The sequence below is a fragment of the Desmodus rotundus genome, chromosome 2 (assembly GCF_022682495.2).
Source record: "Desmodus rotundus isolate HL8 chromosome 2, HLdesRot8A.1, whole genome shotgun sequence".
In the NCBI taxonomy this organism is placed as follows: domain Eukaryota; kingdom Metazoa; phylum Chordata; class Mammalia; order Chiroptera; family Phyllostomidae; genus Desmodus; species Desmodus rotundus.
Genome location: NC_071388.1, coordinates 206,651,737 through 206,668,027, shown reverse-complemented (window position 1 = coordinate 206,668,027; position 16,291 = coordinate 206,651,737). Strand labels below are relative to the sequence as shown.

Genomic DNA, 16,291 nt, shown 5'->3' with positions numbered 1-16,291 from the left:
GACCTGGAGCCTCGGGAGAACTCTCCCGGGGCGGGTCCTGCGGGAGATCGGCCCCTCCCTCCGGCTCGGGAGAGGCTGCGGCTCCAACAGCTAACCGCCAGCACCAGCGGGGGCTGCCCCGGCTTCCGGCGTCAGGCGTGGTTGCCACGGAAACAGCAGACTGAGGCGCAGACTCGTAGTGCTCAGCGGGGGCGGGGCGCGCATCTGGCCGGAGCCGAGAGGAAGGGCACTGCGCAGGCGTAGCGCCTCCGTTGCTAGGTTCCGGCTCGCGGCCACAGTCACGTTCCAGAGCCTCGGCATAGCGCCGAGATCCATCTCATCCCACTCTCTGTGCTTGCGCATCCCACTCTCTGTGCTTGCGCATCCCTGGCTGGCACCTTTCCTGGGCCACAGTGCGAGGATCTCCTAGACACCTGCTGCTCCCTCTGGAAGGACCACTTCCTAAGCGCCTCTGGTGGGGGTCCTGAGCCCTGCAGCCCTGCAGGCCTTTTGGAGGGCGACAGAAGAGGTTCCTGGCGGGCGAGGGAAAGAAGGAAAGTAGCCAGCCATGTCGAACATGTAAGTGATGGGCTGCTGGGCCGCAGCCATAGGGTGGTCTTCTCCAAACCGAAAGATGGCTTGCTGCGCTTTGCTTTTTTCTTCTCTTTTCTTCTCCTACCTCGTCCCTTTCTTTCTTTATACATTATAACAAATAAAGATACTTCGCAGCCTAGAGTGTCAGCTTCTCGTGGACAAGGAATGTCAGACACTCAGATCTTCCTCCTCCCCCTCACACTGCCTCCTCAGGCCCCCTGCTGTGCCCCCTGACCCCTGCTCATGTATTTTGGAGGAAGCACAGCACGACGTTGCCTGCTTTTATGTTAGCATTTCACTGTAATATATGCTTGCTTTGTGAAAGCACCCAGGTTCCAATATTACATCAAGAAGGGTCTTGAAGAAGCTTTATCGTACCCCCTGCTTTGCACCAGGCGACGCCAGCAGGTGGCAGTGACAAGGGCATTGACCCCGCCCTGCACCCCGCACTTGCACGGCAGCGATTTCGCTGCCTTGAAATAGAATGACTTGCAATCTTCACGACACCCCTGTAATGCGGGAGCTGCAATATCATGTCCATTTTACAGATGAGGAAACTTAGGCACCGGGAGGCCAAGCAGCTCACTAGTGGCAACGCAGGCGCTGCAGCTCAGCCTGCGCTGTTAACTAACCCCTTCACTGGGCAAGGAAATGGGAGCGGAGAGGTTAAGGGCCTGGCGAGGTTGGCAGGTGGGCGAGACAAGGCGTTCAGTGTTGGAGGTGTTGGGTTGGAAGCGCCAATCGGCCATGAGATGGAGAGCGGGGGGGGGGGGGGGGGGGGCGGGGGGGGGGCAGCTGAATGTTCCGGTCCGGTCTTGAGTTCGCAAGGGAGGCCTGCGTGTGAAACAGAAACCGAGAGCTGTTGGTGTGTGGGTGGTCTTCATGAGGCACAGAATGAGTGTACACAGGAGGGGGAAGGGGTCCAAGGGCTCGGCCTTGGCTCCTCTGACAGTAAGAGGATGGGGACAAAAGCAGAAAATAACAAAGAGGTTACAGGCATGATCGGTGGGGAAGAAGCAAAACCGCAGTGTCCTGGAAGCCAGGTTAAAAAAAAAACGTTCCTTGGAGGAGGGAGTGACAGACTCTGTGAAACGCTGCCGAGAGAAGTCGGGGAGAACTGGGAACTGCCCGTCGACTTGGCAGTGTGGAGTCCGGCGGTGACCTTGACCCTCAGTGGAGCGATGGAACGGAAAGATTGAGTCGAGTGAGCACAGGAGAGAATAGGAGAGAAACCGTAGACAGGGAGTGCAGCTAACTTTCTGAAGGAGTTTTGCTGTAGCTGGTGGCAGGGAAACGGGACTGGAGACAGACTTTTTTTAAAGACAGGAGACAATGGCCTATTTGTTATTTGGGGGGAATGGCCCATGGTCAAGGAAATGGGATGCTCTGGCCGGAGGAGGGAGTCGCTGGTGAAGTCCTTGTTGGAGAGGGCAGGGGACCCAGCTCCAGGCCTTGGCTGCAGATAGAGGAGCGATTACCAGGCTCCAGGAAACGGCAGAGTAGAGGCTCTGCATAAACAGGCAGTTCCGAGGGTGGGTGCGGGGTGGGCGGGGTGGGAAAGATGGTGCAGAGGAAGGCAGCACTGAGGGGCGTGGGCTATACCTCCTGATGAGGTGAAGTTCAAAGCCAGGAGGTGTTGGGGGCAGGGTGGGAGAATGGTCTGGAAGGGACAATAGGAGCCAGGCAGGCCCTTGACCCCGCCCCCCACCGGTGGGAGAAAGGGGGCCTCCCTGTGAGGACTGCTGCGTCCTCAGGTGACAGCCAGGCCTCCCTCCAAACAAACGGGCTGAGGGAACATTCCAGAAAGAATGAACGCCCAGGATAATATGGGGAAAATGGAAGGTCTAGCGTGTATGGTATAAGTCGGTGAGAGTTCCCACCTTGCAGCATTTAGGTTTTCTGTCGAAGTCCACGCTACGTCTGAATACTCATGCCTCCCCACCCCCACTGCCGTTTAGGAAAGCTGCCAGGCTGCACATGTAAGAATCTGGTCTTTCTCAACTGTCGTATTCAGTCTCCTCCACCCACAATCCTCCTGACTTCAGTCTCTGTAACATTTCTAGGTCATATGCTCAAGTCTGAAACCAATCATGTGCTTAAAAAATGCTAAGTAGTCTCATGGATAAAATAGTACCTTCTCTTTACAAGGCACATTTAAAATGTCCAGAACACTTCCACATCTGTTATCCCCTGCCGCAATAATCCTGTGGGGTGTCCGGGGCAGGCGCCAGCATCCAGCTTGAGGAAGGCGAGGCACGGGGTTGAGTGCGCTGCCTGAGACCAGCTACCTCAGGAGGCAGGTTCTGATGTTACACTAGGCGCGTTTTGCCTTTGAAACCGCCTTGCCGTACCCAAGAGGAATAAAAACACGTGTCCACACGAACGCCGTACAGAGATGCTCGCGGCAGCGTCGTGCACAACAGCCAAGAGGCAGGACACCCCACGTGTCCAGCCACGGAGGCACGGGCACCCAAAGTGCGGCTCTGCGGGCAGCGGAACGGTGGTCGGCAACGAAAAGGAGCGAAGTGCCGACGCCTGCCGCGCCGCGGGCGAGCCCCGAACGCACGAGCCGAAGGCGAGGGTGGGCACAGGGACCAGCTGTCGTATGATTCAGCATGTAGGTGTCAGGTCCGCAGCAGACGGACAGAGACAGATCGGCTGGTGGTTGCCGGGGCCGGGGCCGGGGTGGGGGGCCTGCTCAGGGGCGCACAGGGCGAGTGGAGACTGCAGATGGGGGCGGGGTTTCTTTCCGGAGTGGAGAAAACGTTCTGAAATCAGACCCGCAGGAGAGTTGCACAACTCTGGCAATGTGCTGAAAACCAGCGAGGTGCCCCCTTTAAAAGGGCAAATTTACGATTTGGGGATTGTCTTTCAATAACGCTCTTGTTAAAAAGTTACCTTGCCACATCCCTTGTCCAGCATGACCTTTGCAGGTCTCGAGGATGCTCCAGGAGACCTCAGGACAGCGGGTGGGGTGGGGCTTCAGCCAGAGGGGGGCTTGGAGGGAGGTGGGGGCTCCACGGGCTGGCCTGGCTGAGGCCCAGCGTCCAGGCGCCTGGCAGCCCCAGGAATGGAGGGGTTGTGGCCAGTGGGCACACATGGAAAGTGCTGAAGACAGTCAGCCTCCAGGGTAAGGGGCATGATGCGGGTACCAGGGTGCTTGAATAGCCCCTAATACTAATATTTTCCCATCAGCCAACAAGCTTCGTCAGGTCTCTCCAAGAAGGGTCCCCGGAGGGACAGCGGGTGAGGGAGCACAGGCCACAGCCCACATGTCAGGGCCCGGAAGGCTCAGGCCACCAGAAAGGTCTCTGGCCAGCAGTTCCAGTGAGGGGCCCGCTCCTCCAGGGCCTGAAGGGGCTTCTGCGCCTCCGAGCCCGGGTGGGAGCCGCACAGGCCCTGGGCTGAGGGGGCCTTGGTTCTAGGTGTGTTCCACTCCGGTCTCTGGCTGGCGCTCCCCGGGGAAGCCTCTTCTACCCCAGGCCCCGTGCTGTTGATGGGTTTGCAGCTCTGTGGGGTTCAGGTCACCCCACCAGCCCCCTATGGAGGCAACACGCTCAGCGGTTGCACAACCTTGATGCCGGTGGGCGTGCGAAACGCTTTGATGTCTGACAAGATGCCCTTTATCTTTTAGTAGCAGCTCCACCCCCACGCGGAGAGACGTGACTGAAATTATTTATAGAGTCTGCACTGCATTATTACCGAATTCCTGGTAATATTAAATCTGCACGTCAGCCTCGGGAGTCTGCTTTCTTTACATCTCGTCTCTGCAGGCAGGAGCGGATATTGCCTTCTGCCTACTCTGAACTTCTGCCACTAGCATTCTGGAATTTTCTTCAGCTTTGCCGTGGGTTTTATCTCTGTCTTGCTCCTCTGCTGCACTGACTGACTTCTTACATTTTGTGAACAGTGTCCTTGGGTCTCGCGGTGGAGTCACTGACAAGCAGTTTCTAAATTCTTTTGTATCAGTCCTGTATCCCATTCTACTTCTGTTTTTCTGGGGGCGTTTCCAGGGCTTCCCTGCTGGAAGGATCTTTGGTCTGTGGATTTCAGCATGCTGAAGCATCGTCACCCTCTGTCCTTTGGAGCGTGCAGATGATACTCTTATCAGGCACGCGTCGTAAATTAAAATTTATTGAGCATCTTCTTGGTATCTGCGGAAACAATCTCCGGTTTTTACTGTTCCGTCGCTGTGTTTAGTTCGGCGATATGTTGAACTCTCCTGAATTCCTGCGACGACCCCCTCCTTGGTCACAGGGAACGGTTCTTTTGATCTGGCGCCGTGTTCTGTTTGCTGAGTGGAATTTCAGATCCAAGTTTAAACAAAATGAGCCTGTAATTTTCTTCTGTAATGTTGTCCTGACAGGTTTAGTCCCTAAACCCGATTTAGTGCACAGAGCGAACGCCGGTCCTTCTGTTTTATGTGAACATTTGTTGAGCCTGTTGGAATGCGCGACCTGCGGCCCCGGCGGGTCAGCGGGCGCCTCGGGCCGCTGCCCCCTCCCAGATGCTGGAAGCCTGGGCCTGTCTGGACCCTACAGAGTTTTACATTCTCCAGGCGGACGTTTGCTAAGCCTGTGTGTCTTTTGCTCCATCGTGTATCCGGCCCCTGCTCCTCTCTGCTGCCTCCTCTCCTCCTCAGTTTGCGGTTTGCTTGTCTTTTTGAGCCGTGACCAGCGGAGTTGCCGAAATGCCCCCGGCACTTTGACCAGGAGGTGATTTGTCGCTCTTCTCTGGGGCTGTTCCTGGTAAAGACCCCTGGTTGAGAGTCATTCGTAGGCCCGGAGCGGGGTGCCCTGGGTAAACGACAGTCTAACTTTCTGACGATCACCTTCTCTCTTCTGATGGGCGTGGCTAGCACAGGGCTCCTGTCTAGCACTCTTGTTCAAATGCAGCTCAGTTTGGAGAAATCTGGTTCTTGAACCCAGCGGGCGGAGCGCCGGGGCGGGCGTCAGTGCCCGAACCCCCGGGCTGTGGGGGCGGGCAGGGGAGGAAAGGTGGGCCAGGTGGGGCTACAAGGCTCTGTGTTGGATGCATCGGGGCCACCAGTGTGTTTTCTCTCCCATCGCCTTGGCGACAGCTGCACTTGTATGCTCTGGGGTGCCGGGGGTTCTTCTATTTTCGGTAGAGGCGGAGGTGGCTCAGTGTTGAATAGTGGTCTGGGCTTAAATCGCACAAACCTGGGGTCAAGCACTGCCCCCCCCCTCACTCAGGGGCAAGTCCCCTTCCCCCCACCTGGGGGGGTTGATAGGAACCCCTTTTTGTGGACTGTCACTGGGACACCTGTAGGACAGAGGTGACGTGTGGTCAGTGGCTCAGGGAGGCTCACAACTTCTCGCTCCTGGGAAGGTGTGGCGTGGGAAGGAGGAAGGGCCGACGGGGCCAGAGCAGAGTGTGGAGAGGGGATGCCTGGGAATGACCTCGGGGAGGGAGGCGAGGGGCGCCCCGTGGCAACAGGTGGATCAAACGAACATGTTTACTGCCCCCTCCTCCCGGATCACCTCCAGCACGCCAGTAAAGGGTTTAAGAGGCCATAAACACCCGAGGGCCAAGAGGACACTGGAGCATTTGACAAGGGATGTCATGAAAATGGAGGAGGGAAAGGAGACCCAAGGAGGAGGAAGAGGCAGGTCAGAGACCTTGGTGCCGGGGCCTGGGGGGTGGGGAGGGGAGGGCACAACCCTGGGAAGAGGGCGGGGAGGTCTGGTCCTTCTGGCCTGGGCTGGAAGGGTGAGGACTGGCTGTAGATCTGTAATGGGGACCCGTCCACCCCAGGATCCAGGCAAGGAGGCACGTGCAGGCGTCCTGGGGACACCAGGCACAGGGGAGGGGGACAAGGAGAGGCTGCCTGAGAAGAGGAAGTGAGAGCCCTCGGCCCTTTGCTGGCAGGGGGTTGGAGCTGCCCACACAGCCTCAGGGAGCCCCAGCAGATGGAGGCTGACATTCTCTGGTGGCCCTGGTCCCCTGGCGGTAGCTGGGGTCCTGCCCACCCCCTCATGCCCTGATGATGCCCACTGGTGGATAAGCCCCTCCCCAGACACCAGACACGGTGAACTGCAGTTAAGCTTTTTCTCAGTCAGTCCCGGCTCTTACATATTGTGAAAGAGCCAAAAATCACCCAGTATTTTTTATAAAAAGTCTCTGCCATTCACGGCAGAGTTCTGACAGGAAAGAACGGCACACCCAGCAGCGGGCCCTGATGAAGGGACCAGTGACAAAGATGCAAGCTGAGTGCAGGGGAACCGCCTGGGGTGGTGGGGTGTCCTGGGCTTGGCGAGGCCGGGCCGTGGCCAGTCTGAGCCTTTGGTGGAAGGAGGCGGCCAACCGCGTGCCGGCGCACGGGGAGTCGAGAGGGCAGACCCCCCCAGCCCCCTCTGCTACTTTCTGTCACCTCCCGCCCACTGTCTCGGCCACCTGGAGTGCCCAGAGCCGCTGAGGGAGTCCTCGGAGGGCAGCCTTCCACTGCCCACTGCACCGCGCTCGCCTCCCTCCATTACGTCTGTGAGGTCCGTGGTGGCGGTTACAGCTGTGGTCACTCCCAGTCACCGCCGGGCAGTGTCGGTGACCTCATTGCACTCTACTTGCTCATCCCCTTGTGGATGGACACCTGGGTCGCCTCCGGGTTCTGCTGTCGTAAAGACATGTTTCTGCGGCTCTTCTTGGCGCAGGTTTACAAGTGTTTCTCCGGGGAGTAGCCGTTCCTCGGGGGGTGTACGTGTGTCCGACCTTATAGGATCGCCCTGAATCGCTTCCCAAGGTGGTTGATCCAGCTAGTCCTCACCCGCTCTATGGGTGGACGGGCCAGCTGACGCGTCTGCTTACCGGCTTCGGTACTGGCTTTACGGGTATAGCCGGGTCCCCTTTGTGTCGTTAGGTGAAAGGCTCTCAACTCTGTATTCAGTGGTAGCGGCGGCGGTCACACAGAAATCCCTGCCCTGGGACAGCACGCAGCGTTCTTAGCTCCCTTTTAACGATGAGTCACGGCTGGTCGCCCGGGACGCCAGCCCGCGTGCCTGCGAAGTAGTTTCTGCTCATCGCGTTGTCCGAACTCTCTTTTCCAGAATGTACGACAAGATGTGGCGTCAGACCCAGGAAACCCTCAATTCTTTGCTTGATAAAGAGTCGCAGAAGCGGGCGGAGCCTCCCAGAAGTGAAGTGCTCGTCTTCCAGATGCTAGCCACCTTCTACACCAAGTATGTGCAGATCTTCAGAAACCTGGAGGACGCCTACGACCAGCTGGTGCACCCGCAGAAGCGCATCCTCGTCCGGAGGGTCCTGGACGGGGTGATGGGCCGCATCCTGGAGCTGAAGAATGAGATGGTGGAGCTGGAGTTAGCCGAGTTTCACTACTTTGACAACATCTTACAGGACCTAAAGCTGACTCCCGTGAGTGCCTGGTTTCCTTTTCCTGGGAGTGTCTTCGTGGTAAAGGAGACGGGTAGAGCCGTAAGCCCTGCTCCGCGGGCGGTGTAGACACGGTTACCAGTTGTTTCTGTATTGGAAGGTGAAGCACAGCCCTTCGGCAGGCTGTACTGCTGGGGCCACGGCTCGGGGGGCCCCCATGTTGGGCACACACGAATCCTTACAGTCTTTGGGTCTGCTGGACACTGAGGTCACTCTGATTTTGCTGGTCAGCATGGCGTCTGTCCAGGCCGCTTGGAAGGGAGACCCGGTGACCCCTCCCCGAAGACCCGGGGGCGCGAACCCTCCCAGTTTCCATGAGCAGAGTCTCTACTTCGTTTCCCAAGGAACCCTCTGTCTGGCTCCTTTCTCCCGGCCCCTCTGGATGTGGGGCCTTTGGCTGCCGCTTCCCTGCTCCCAGGCGGACGCGTCTCCTCCATCGTTTGGGGTCCACAGCGACCCCGAGGGCGTGTGGCCTCCGAGCCCCAGACACCGCGACAGCTCCCTCTCCCTCTCCAAGGCCCTGGAGCTCTCCAGGGTCTCGTCTGACAGCCTGTCCAGTGGGTCTCCGGGGGGCAGCGGGCACCACACTCGGGTCGCGGTCCCGGGAGCTCAGGCTTCACTTTGGAAGGAGCGTTTCCTTAAAGTAAAGTTAGAAGGAGGAAATGTTTAATTTTCTACATGGGGATTAATGTTTCGTCCTCTTGAAATATTTGGGCTGCCTTAAAGCTTGTGTTTCCTCCTGGGACAGACTTTCCCAGCGTGAGCCGCACCTTTCTCAGAAGGGACTGAAGAGAACACAACCAAAACAAGTGAAGGTGTTGAAGGTCATTTGAAACCTTTTGTGTTTTTCACACTAAAGTTTTTTAGTTTGTGCACTTTACTCACCTGTGTGAAAACATCAGGAACAACTTAGGATAAAGATGAAAGAAACAGTCCTTCAATCGTCTTCCTAAATTTAATGACTTACTTAATACTAAATTAGTTTAGACCTGGCCTGGCGGCTCATTTGGTTGCATCGTCGTCCTGTGCACGAAAACGTCGTGGGTTCGATTCCCAGTCCGGGCACATGTCCAGGTTGTGGGTTCGCTCGCCAGTCCGGGTGTGCACGGGAGACAGCCAGTCGGTGCTTCTCTCTCACATTTCCCTTCCTCCCTCCCTCCCATCATCCTTCCCTCCCTTCTTCCCTCCTCCCCTCCCTTCCTCTCTCTCTAAAATCAATAGACATACCCTCAGGTCTGGATTAAACTCATCAGTTTAATTTTAAGAATATTAAACGATATTCCTAAATCTAAGGAGTGAGTTTATGGGATTTGTGGGGCAGGTTTGCTCGGCTCCTCCCTGCTTTTCTTACTGCTTCAGCCGGTCTCTCTTCTCTAAGGCCAGGGCACTGGGGGCACCACAGAGCCACCGGGCGAGCGCCGGGAGGGACAAAGAATGAGTGACATCCTCCAGGAAGCCTTCGCGGCAGGACACTGTCAACAGTGTTTCCCGTGGGTCCTGGAAGGTGCAGACTGAGCCGTGTGGCGGCTCTGAGGGCCAGCTGGCCCCAGGGTGCCTCCGGCAGCAGCAGCAGGAGCAGCAGCAGCGTGGACTCCACGGACAGCGTCCCGCCTGGGAGACACACTGAGCTTCAGACACTTCTGTGCGGGCTCGGCCTGCATTTCGGGGTGGAGCCCCGACCAGCCAGCACCCTCTGCGTCTGGGCTTCAGTTGCTCCGTCTCCTGCGCAGCCTGTGGCTCCCCGGGGCCAGCACCCAGCTATTCGTACCATGTGACCAGCACCACTGACCGCAGCTGGCAGTTCAGGGACGGGCACCCGGGCCACTGCGTCACCCGGTGCTTCCCTGAGAGGTCTGACCCCGGACAGAGAGGGAGACCAGCTTCTCTCTTGGGGTCTGGACTCTCATCTCCCAAGCCCCTCGTCAGTAGGGGGACGCCTTATTCGGCAGATTCTCAGGACAATGGAGGAAGCTGCTTTTCGGAGAGAAGGAGCGGAAATAATTGGCAGAGCCCCGAAGGCATCTGCATCCTGGACATGTCCCGCTGCAGATGGACACCTGGCTGTGTCCCTGCCCTGGTTCCATAAGGTTCCGGACCCTGCCATCAGGGTTCTCTCGTGGCTAAACAGCCAGAGGACCATTTCTGGAAGCTGCCACATCAGGAGCCTTCCTGGATAGGCCCCCTGACCCAGAGAATCATGTAGGGGGGAGGGTTTCTCCGCCCCCAGGAGTCTCCTCAGTCCCACACACAGAGACCGGAACCCCGGTGTCTGGGGTAGGTGTGAAGCGTGCTGTGGACGGAGGCCCTGTGGCAGCCCGGAGTGCTGGGCACCTGTCTTCCTCCCTCTTCCATGCTCACTCGCCCGGCTGGCTCCAAACCCTCACTGCAGTTTTATGCTCCCAAGTGGGCCGATGGAGCCACGTCGAAAGTCTTGTCTTAAAGTTTGGTGCAGCACCTGAACACGCTAACCCGTAAGTGAGATCACAGCTTAAACTGCAAGTGTGGCCGTCCCCCAGGCCGCCCGTCGTCACCCACCGAGGAAGCTCGCGCCCAGTCCACCCCGAGCACTCCGTCAGCCTGAGGACGGCTTGGTTTTCAAAACTATTGCCGCCTCCCAGAAGTCCTGGGGGTGCCACCCCACCGAGTCCTCACGAAGATATCCCTTTATGCTGTAATGTTCATGTAGGGGAATAATTTCCTTTCAAAATTCCTGGTTGGGGAGGAGGGTGCGGGGAGTCACATCAGAATGGGGAAAGGACAGCTGACCCTGGACACCAGTCAGCTGGTCTACCAGCAGGCGGCCAGGAGGGCCTGAGAGCACCCAGGGCAGGGTGTCCCGGTGGCTGGCCAGGAGCCCGCCTCTGACCTTCACCAGCCCTTGTGCACTGGCCGGTAGTCATCTGACATCTACTAATTTGAACTGTTCGGTAATATATACAGTGAAGAATAGAAATTTATATTTATTGTATAAAAAACAAGTTTCCTAATAAAACAAATTGTTTTGTAAATAATTTTTGTAATGGGGTAATTTAGGTAAAAATAAGCCAATTATTAGAAAAAATATGACCATTGTAAACAAAATTTGATGGTGCTAAATGATAAATTACTAGGTTTCATTCAACGGTCTCTGTAGCTCAATACTTCGCTATTCTAATTGGCATTATATAGGTAGACTGAGATGATATTATATTTCTTTAAAGAAATTCATTAAGTTACCATTAGTTACTGGAAGCCTAACTGCTGTGAGTTATCAAAGTGTTACTGTAACCATTAAAACAGAGGAAGTGGCCACAGTTTTTCCTTTCGACTTTATTTCTATGAATAAACTTATCTGCGGCCCTGCCATCACTTAAATGGGGAGTAAAGTCTGTCGTGATCTCACTGTGTTTTAATTGGGTTTGAGTCCTGGAATTGTGACAAAAATGCTCTTTTGCTTGTCTTTTCTCTTTCTCTAGCAACAATTAGATATTCCCATACCCAAGTATTTTTTGAAGGAGAAGCTGGAAGTCATAAAAGGAAGAGAGAAAATCCTTGCTCAGATACTGGCCGACACTGGAGTGGGCCTGCCTGAAGTGGTTTGTATAGCATTTCAACAAATGCAGTGCTGTAGTCCATAAAATCTGCGCTCTCTGCTCCCGAATGAGAAGACACTGGGCTACTCTCAGTGTGAGAGAGCAGCGCTTTCCCCCTTGTTCCTCAGTATAGAGGCTCTCGGTGACTCATGTCCACTATTTGTCAAGAACTTGGAAACCGAGAGCAAACCGTAGCACTCCGCTGGGTCGGCCGACAGCTCTAGACTCTGTAGATTACCGGGTCCGTTTCATTCTGCGTCTCAGATTTGCCTTGCCTGAGAAGCCCAGCACTGCTCGTAGGAGACAGTCGAGGGTTTGCTCAGAGCTCCAAGATGACTGACACTTTCTTAGAAGGCCAACTGACATTTCATGACGTCAGTGTTAGTGACACATGAGTCACCTCAAGCGGACTGTCTTGAGTGAGGAAAGAAAAATCCTCAAAGATCCCTCGGGAAAGCGAAGAGCATCGGGCCCTCCGGCCCTGTGCAGCTGCCCGGGTGTCACCGGGGCTCCTGGTCAGTGTGACCCCTGGCTTCTGGGCAGCAGCCCTGGGCATCTGGGTGACTTCTCCGTGCTCTTTGGGTTCTCGCTGGACCCCACTGTCATCTTAGCTGCTTATTTCTTGAAAACACCTGCAGTATGTACCCCAGCATCTACCCCTACATTTGTGGTGCCTAACATTTCCTCTGGCGACCCCCTGAGTGCCGAGAAATCTCCAGGTCCTCTCAGGGGAGTCAGGAAGGACTGCGATTATTTTCAGAGCGACAGTGCGGAATCGGCAGGAAGTAGATACAGGGATGGCTCACGCTCACTGGCCCCCTGCGCTCTGCCTAAGTGCCGTTGCACACGCGAGCTGACCTGACACCCGAACAGCGTTCATTCTACTCTGACACGCGATGTGCACTGTTGAAACACATGCGTGCCGCAAATTCGAGGGTCGAGGGCTCCCTGAATACAGAACTCCGATTTGGGCAGGTCATCCTGTCGGGCATGTTGAAGTCAGCATTTTACTTCACATGTGTTTTACGTTCTAAATTCTCACATTGAAGATACGCTTTTAATTTATGTTTATCCGCTTCTGTTGCGTTAATGAAACGTGGATAGCCATTTCGAGTTTCACTGAATCCATTCCGTTGGCAGCCCCGTACAGTTTGCTGCCAGCCTAAAATGTGGAGCTAATTAGTGTCTTGTTGGGCCTGGTAGCAGAGCCCCGCAGGGGTCCCTAGACGGGGGAGCGCCAGGAAGTCCTATCAAAACGCACACCACTCACAGGGGAACAACGGGCGCTAAGCAGCCAGCACCCTCTTCATTGGCACCTGGGAACTGCGAATTTGGGTTGGAAGGAAGCGTGTGATGTTTCTGGGGTCCGCTGATGGAGGGAAGTGTGCAAACGTTGATTCATCTCAATTTTCTAGCAAAAATCCCCTGTCAGGACTATGCCCCTAGAGGAGGCCGTGAAAGCGATCCAGACGGCGGAGCGGGCGAGGCAAGGCCGCCTGAGGGCGCTGTTCATGAAGCACATCTTCCTTCAAGAGTTCAAAGCCAGGCAAGCCCGTATCCTTGGCGAGAAAGTAGCGGATGTGGGGACCGCTGCCCTGCGCATCCAGAAGGTGAGATGGGAAGGGGACCTCTGGCTTGGGGGCCCAGGCGTCTGACGCAGCCCGGATGCGTATCCCAGGGTGTGGTCAGCTCGCTGCTCAGAATTCCAGAATCCTGCCTCCAGGAGGACGGGATCGATTTTCTCACCCTGGGGAAGCTGATAACTCAGCTCAGCCATGTCTTTTAACCTTTATTGTAAATAGGTATGAAACACACGGCCTTTTCTTCAAATGCTTTTTAAATCATTGGTAACTATTGGAAAGAATGCTGCTAACGACTCAGAGAGGCTATGCATCCTCAATGAGTTTTTAAAAAGCCATTTACACAGGCATGCAGTTACAGAAGCGTTAGCGCCTGCTAGTCTGCCGACGTGTGTGCACCGACCAAAATCGCCACGACCACCGCCAGTGGGCGGAACCGCATCAGACCCGCACCGTTGGTTTACTCTCCACTTTTTTCAAGTAAAGGCCATGTCGCTCACAGGAAAGTGCGGAGCGTGGCTTGTGACAAACTAGAATTAGGCTGGAGCGGAAGCACAAGGACGTGAAGTGGAGCAGGGAGGTCAGGATGCCGGTCGCTCGCTGTGTCTGAACAGCAGCGAGGGGGCGGGGCATACAGCGGGGCGGGGCGGGGCTGGGGGCGGGGCCGACCCGAGACGGGTCTTTTCGTAGAGAGGAGGTTGGACACAAGCGCTGGAGGTCCCAGCTGAGCTGTGCGGTCCGGTTTGTTCTGTTTCCCCACACGACTGCAGGAGTTTTTCTTTTATAACCGCGATTTGACACCCTTACATCTACCGCCGTGCTCCTTGCAGTCTGGAAGTTTCTTTCGGAGAAACCCAGGCAGGGGAATCTCACTAACGAGAATTAGAGGCCACCTCTTTTTTTTCCTCCATCCAGCTTTACTGAGACTTCTTTGATGCGTGACGTCGTGTACGTTTTAAGGTGTGTCCTAATGTGACACATGAATATATTGTAAAACACGTATCGCGGTAACGTAGGCGTAGTTACCGTTTTTCCCTGCAGATGACCTCTCCTGGCAGAGTGTAAGGATCCGACGCAATGGCGTGAACTGTAGTCGCTCTGCTGCCTGTTAGCCCCCCAGAACTTCCCCGCCTCGTCCTGGGGTCAGTCCCTTTGCCCATCTTCACCGTTTCCCTGGTCCCTGGCCCCTGGCCCCTGGCAGCTGCCCATCTACTCTGTTCGTGTAGGCCGGTCTCTTCAGAGCTGACGTACTGGTGGGATCACACCATGTCTGTCTGTCCGTCTGCTCCAACTCACTTCCCTGAGCACAGTGCCCCAGGGTGCACCCGTGCGGTCTCCAGTGGCGGGGTTTCCTCCTGTTTACGCTGAGTGGTATTTCCTTGCCGTGGAGGCCGCTCTCTCCTCTCATCTGCCAACAGCATGAGGGTGCTCCCACGCCTTGGCCGAGCACTGCTGCGAAGATGGGGTGCAGCTGTCTCTTTGAGATATTTTATTTCCTTTTGATAAATACCCAAAAGTGGGATAAATGACCAAAACCTGGACCCTGTGATCATTCTGTTTATTTTTTTAAAAGTTTTTAGTGACCTCTGTGCTGTTTTCCATAGAGGCTGCACCCACTTCCATCCCCACCGGCAGTGACAAGAGTTCCTCTTTCTCTGCGTCCTCGCCGGCCCTTGTCACCTCCTGTCTTTTTGATGACAGCCATCCTGACGGGGGTGAGGCTGTCGCTGGGCCAGTGGTGGGGTTCAGGTCAGCAGGTTTGCTCCAGGGTCTTGGGCAAGTGTGTGTCCCGTCTGGTCCCTGGGTGGAGGGCTGCCTCCAGGACTCCCAGTTCACTATGGGGGCACTGGGACAAGGGTCCACTTCCGTGTCCCCAAGCATGTCGTCCTCAGACAGCGGGATGGGCCATTGCTGGGATTCGTTCTTCCTGCAGAAATGTTGCCTCTGACCCCAGAAGGAGACGACTCCATCAGCCTGGCCCACACAGGCGGTACGCCAGGTGGTGCGCACAGTTCATGTGTTAGAGTGTGGTCACGGCGATGTTTGCGTTTACTTCCTTATGTACAAAACAAGTAACCGTTTCTTCGTCTGCAGGTTTGGCGAGGTTTCCATCAATCCAGGAAAACCGAGCTGGAGAGAGAAGAGGAGATGGTGTTCCTGGGGATGGTGAGTGTTCGTCTACACACCATGTGCGACTGCTTTTCTCCAGGACAGTAGACCCCGCAGGGCCTGAGTCTTCCTTGGACAGTTCTGGAGGGAAGGAGGAGGGAAAAATGCCTGGCCGGTGACTCACAGGGAGACATCAGCTCTGCTGCGCGGAAGCCTGGTGGGGACCGGAGAGAGCAGCGCTGTGCTCATGACCCACCCCCAAAGGTGGGGACGGCCCAAGCTGCTCACGATTCGCTGCCCTGTTGGCCGTCGGCGGTGGTCACGAGAACAGGCCGCCCTGGCAGAGCTGCCGTGTGGGGGGCGGTGACCGAATCAGAGTGGAAAGGGTGTATTAGTTGGGCACCGCCGTGGAACAAATCACCACCGACTTGGCAGCTGGTACCTGTGATCACATGTTGCCGAGCTCAGGAGGCTGTGCTTGGCTGGGCCCTCTGCCCAGCGTCTGACAGATAAGGGGTGGGCCGGCATGGGGTCCCGTCCTCAGCTCAGCAGGGGAAGGGTCCACTCCCAGGCTTGTGCAGTCATTGGCAGGGCTCAGCTCCCAGGGGCTATTGGGTGGAGGCCTCGGTTTTGGCCCATTGTTAGCATGGGAGCCTCTCCACGTGCAAACTTGTCCACCAAAGCCAGCCAAGGAGCCATCCTACCAGGTCCTGCGAAGGGCCACAAAAGAGGCGCACCTCACCTTTGCCCTGTTCACTGGCTGGTTAGACGCGGGTCACAGGGTCACCCACACCAGGCGGCAGAGGGTGTGGGCACCAGGAGGTGGCAGTAATTGGGGGCTACCTTAGAGTTTCTGTGTGTGCTGGGGTGTGTTCTCTGTCCCCTCCCTCTGCACCCCTCCTTTGCCTTCCCAGGGCAGCACCGTGGATGCTTCTGCCTGTCATTCACCCGCAGTTGCCTCCCTACAGTTCCCACAGACTGGCTGGGCTTCTGTCCCCGTGGGAACTCGGAGTGTGTCTGGTCCCCCTGTCTCATGACAGCCCTGCAGGCGCT

At 56.2% G+C, this 16,291-nt stretch overlaps 1 protein-coding gene across 2 annotated transcripts in view; it reads left to right on the top strand.

The window, feature by feature from the left end:
* Positions 1-288: 288 nt before the first annotated feature.
* IQCA1 (IQ motif containing with AAA domain 1) overlaps positions 289-16,291 on the top strand; it is a 108,204-nt gene continuing 92,201 nt past the window's right edge. The window contains exons 1-5 of one of the 2 annotated variants that reach the window (XM_053919246.1): positions 289-558; positions 7,635-7,959; positions 11,433-11,552; positions 12,965-13,159; positions 15,224-15,295. In XM_053919246.1, the coding sequence (XP_053775221.1) occupies positions 548-558; positions 7,635-7,959; positions 11,433-11,552; positions 12,965-13,159; positions 15,224-15,295 (723 nt within the window). In that variant the 5' untranslated portion in view covers positions 289-547. The remainder of the gene's footprint in view (positions 559-7,634; positions 7,960-11,432; positions 11,553-12,964; positions 13,160-15,223; positions 15,296-16,291) is intronic. The other variant, XM_053919247.1, reaches the window with a different exon arrangement.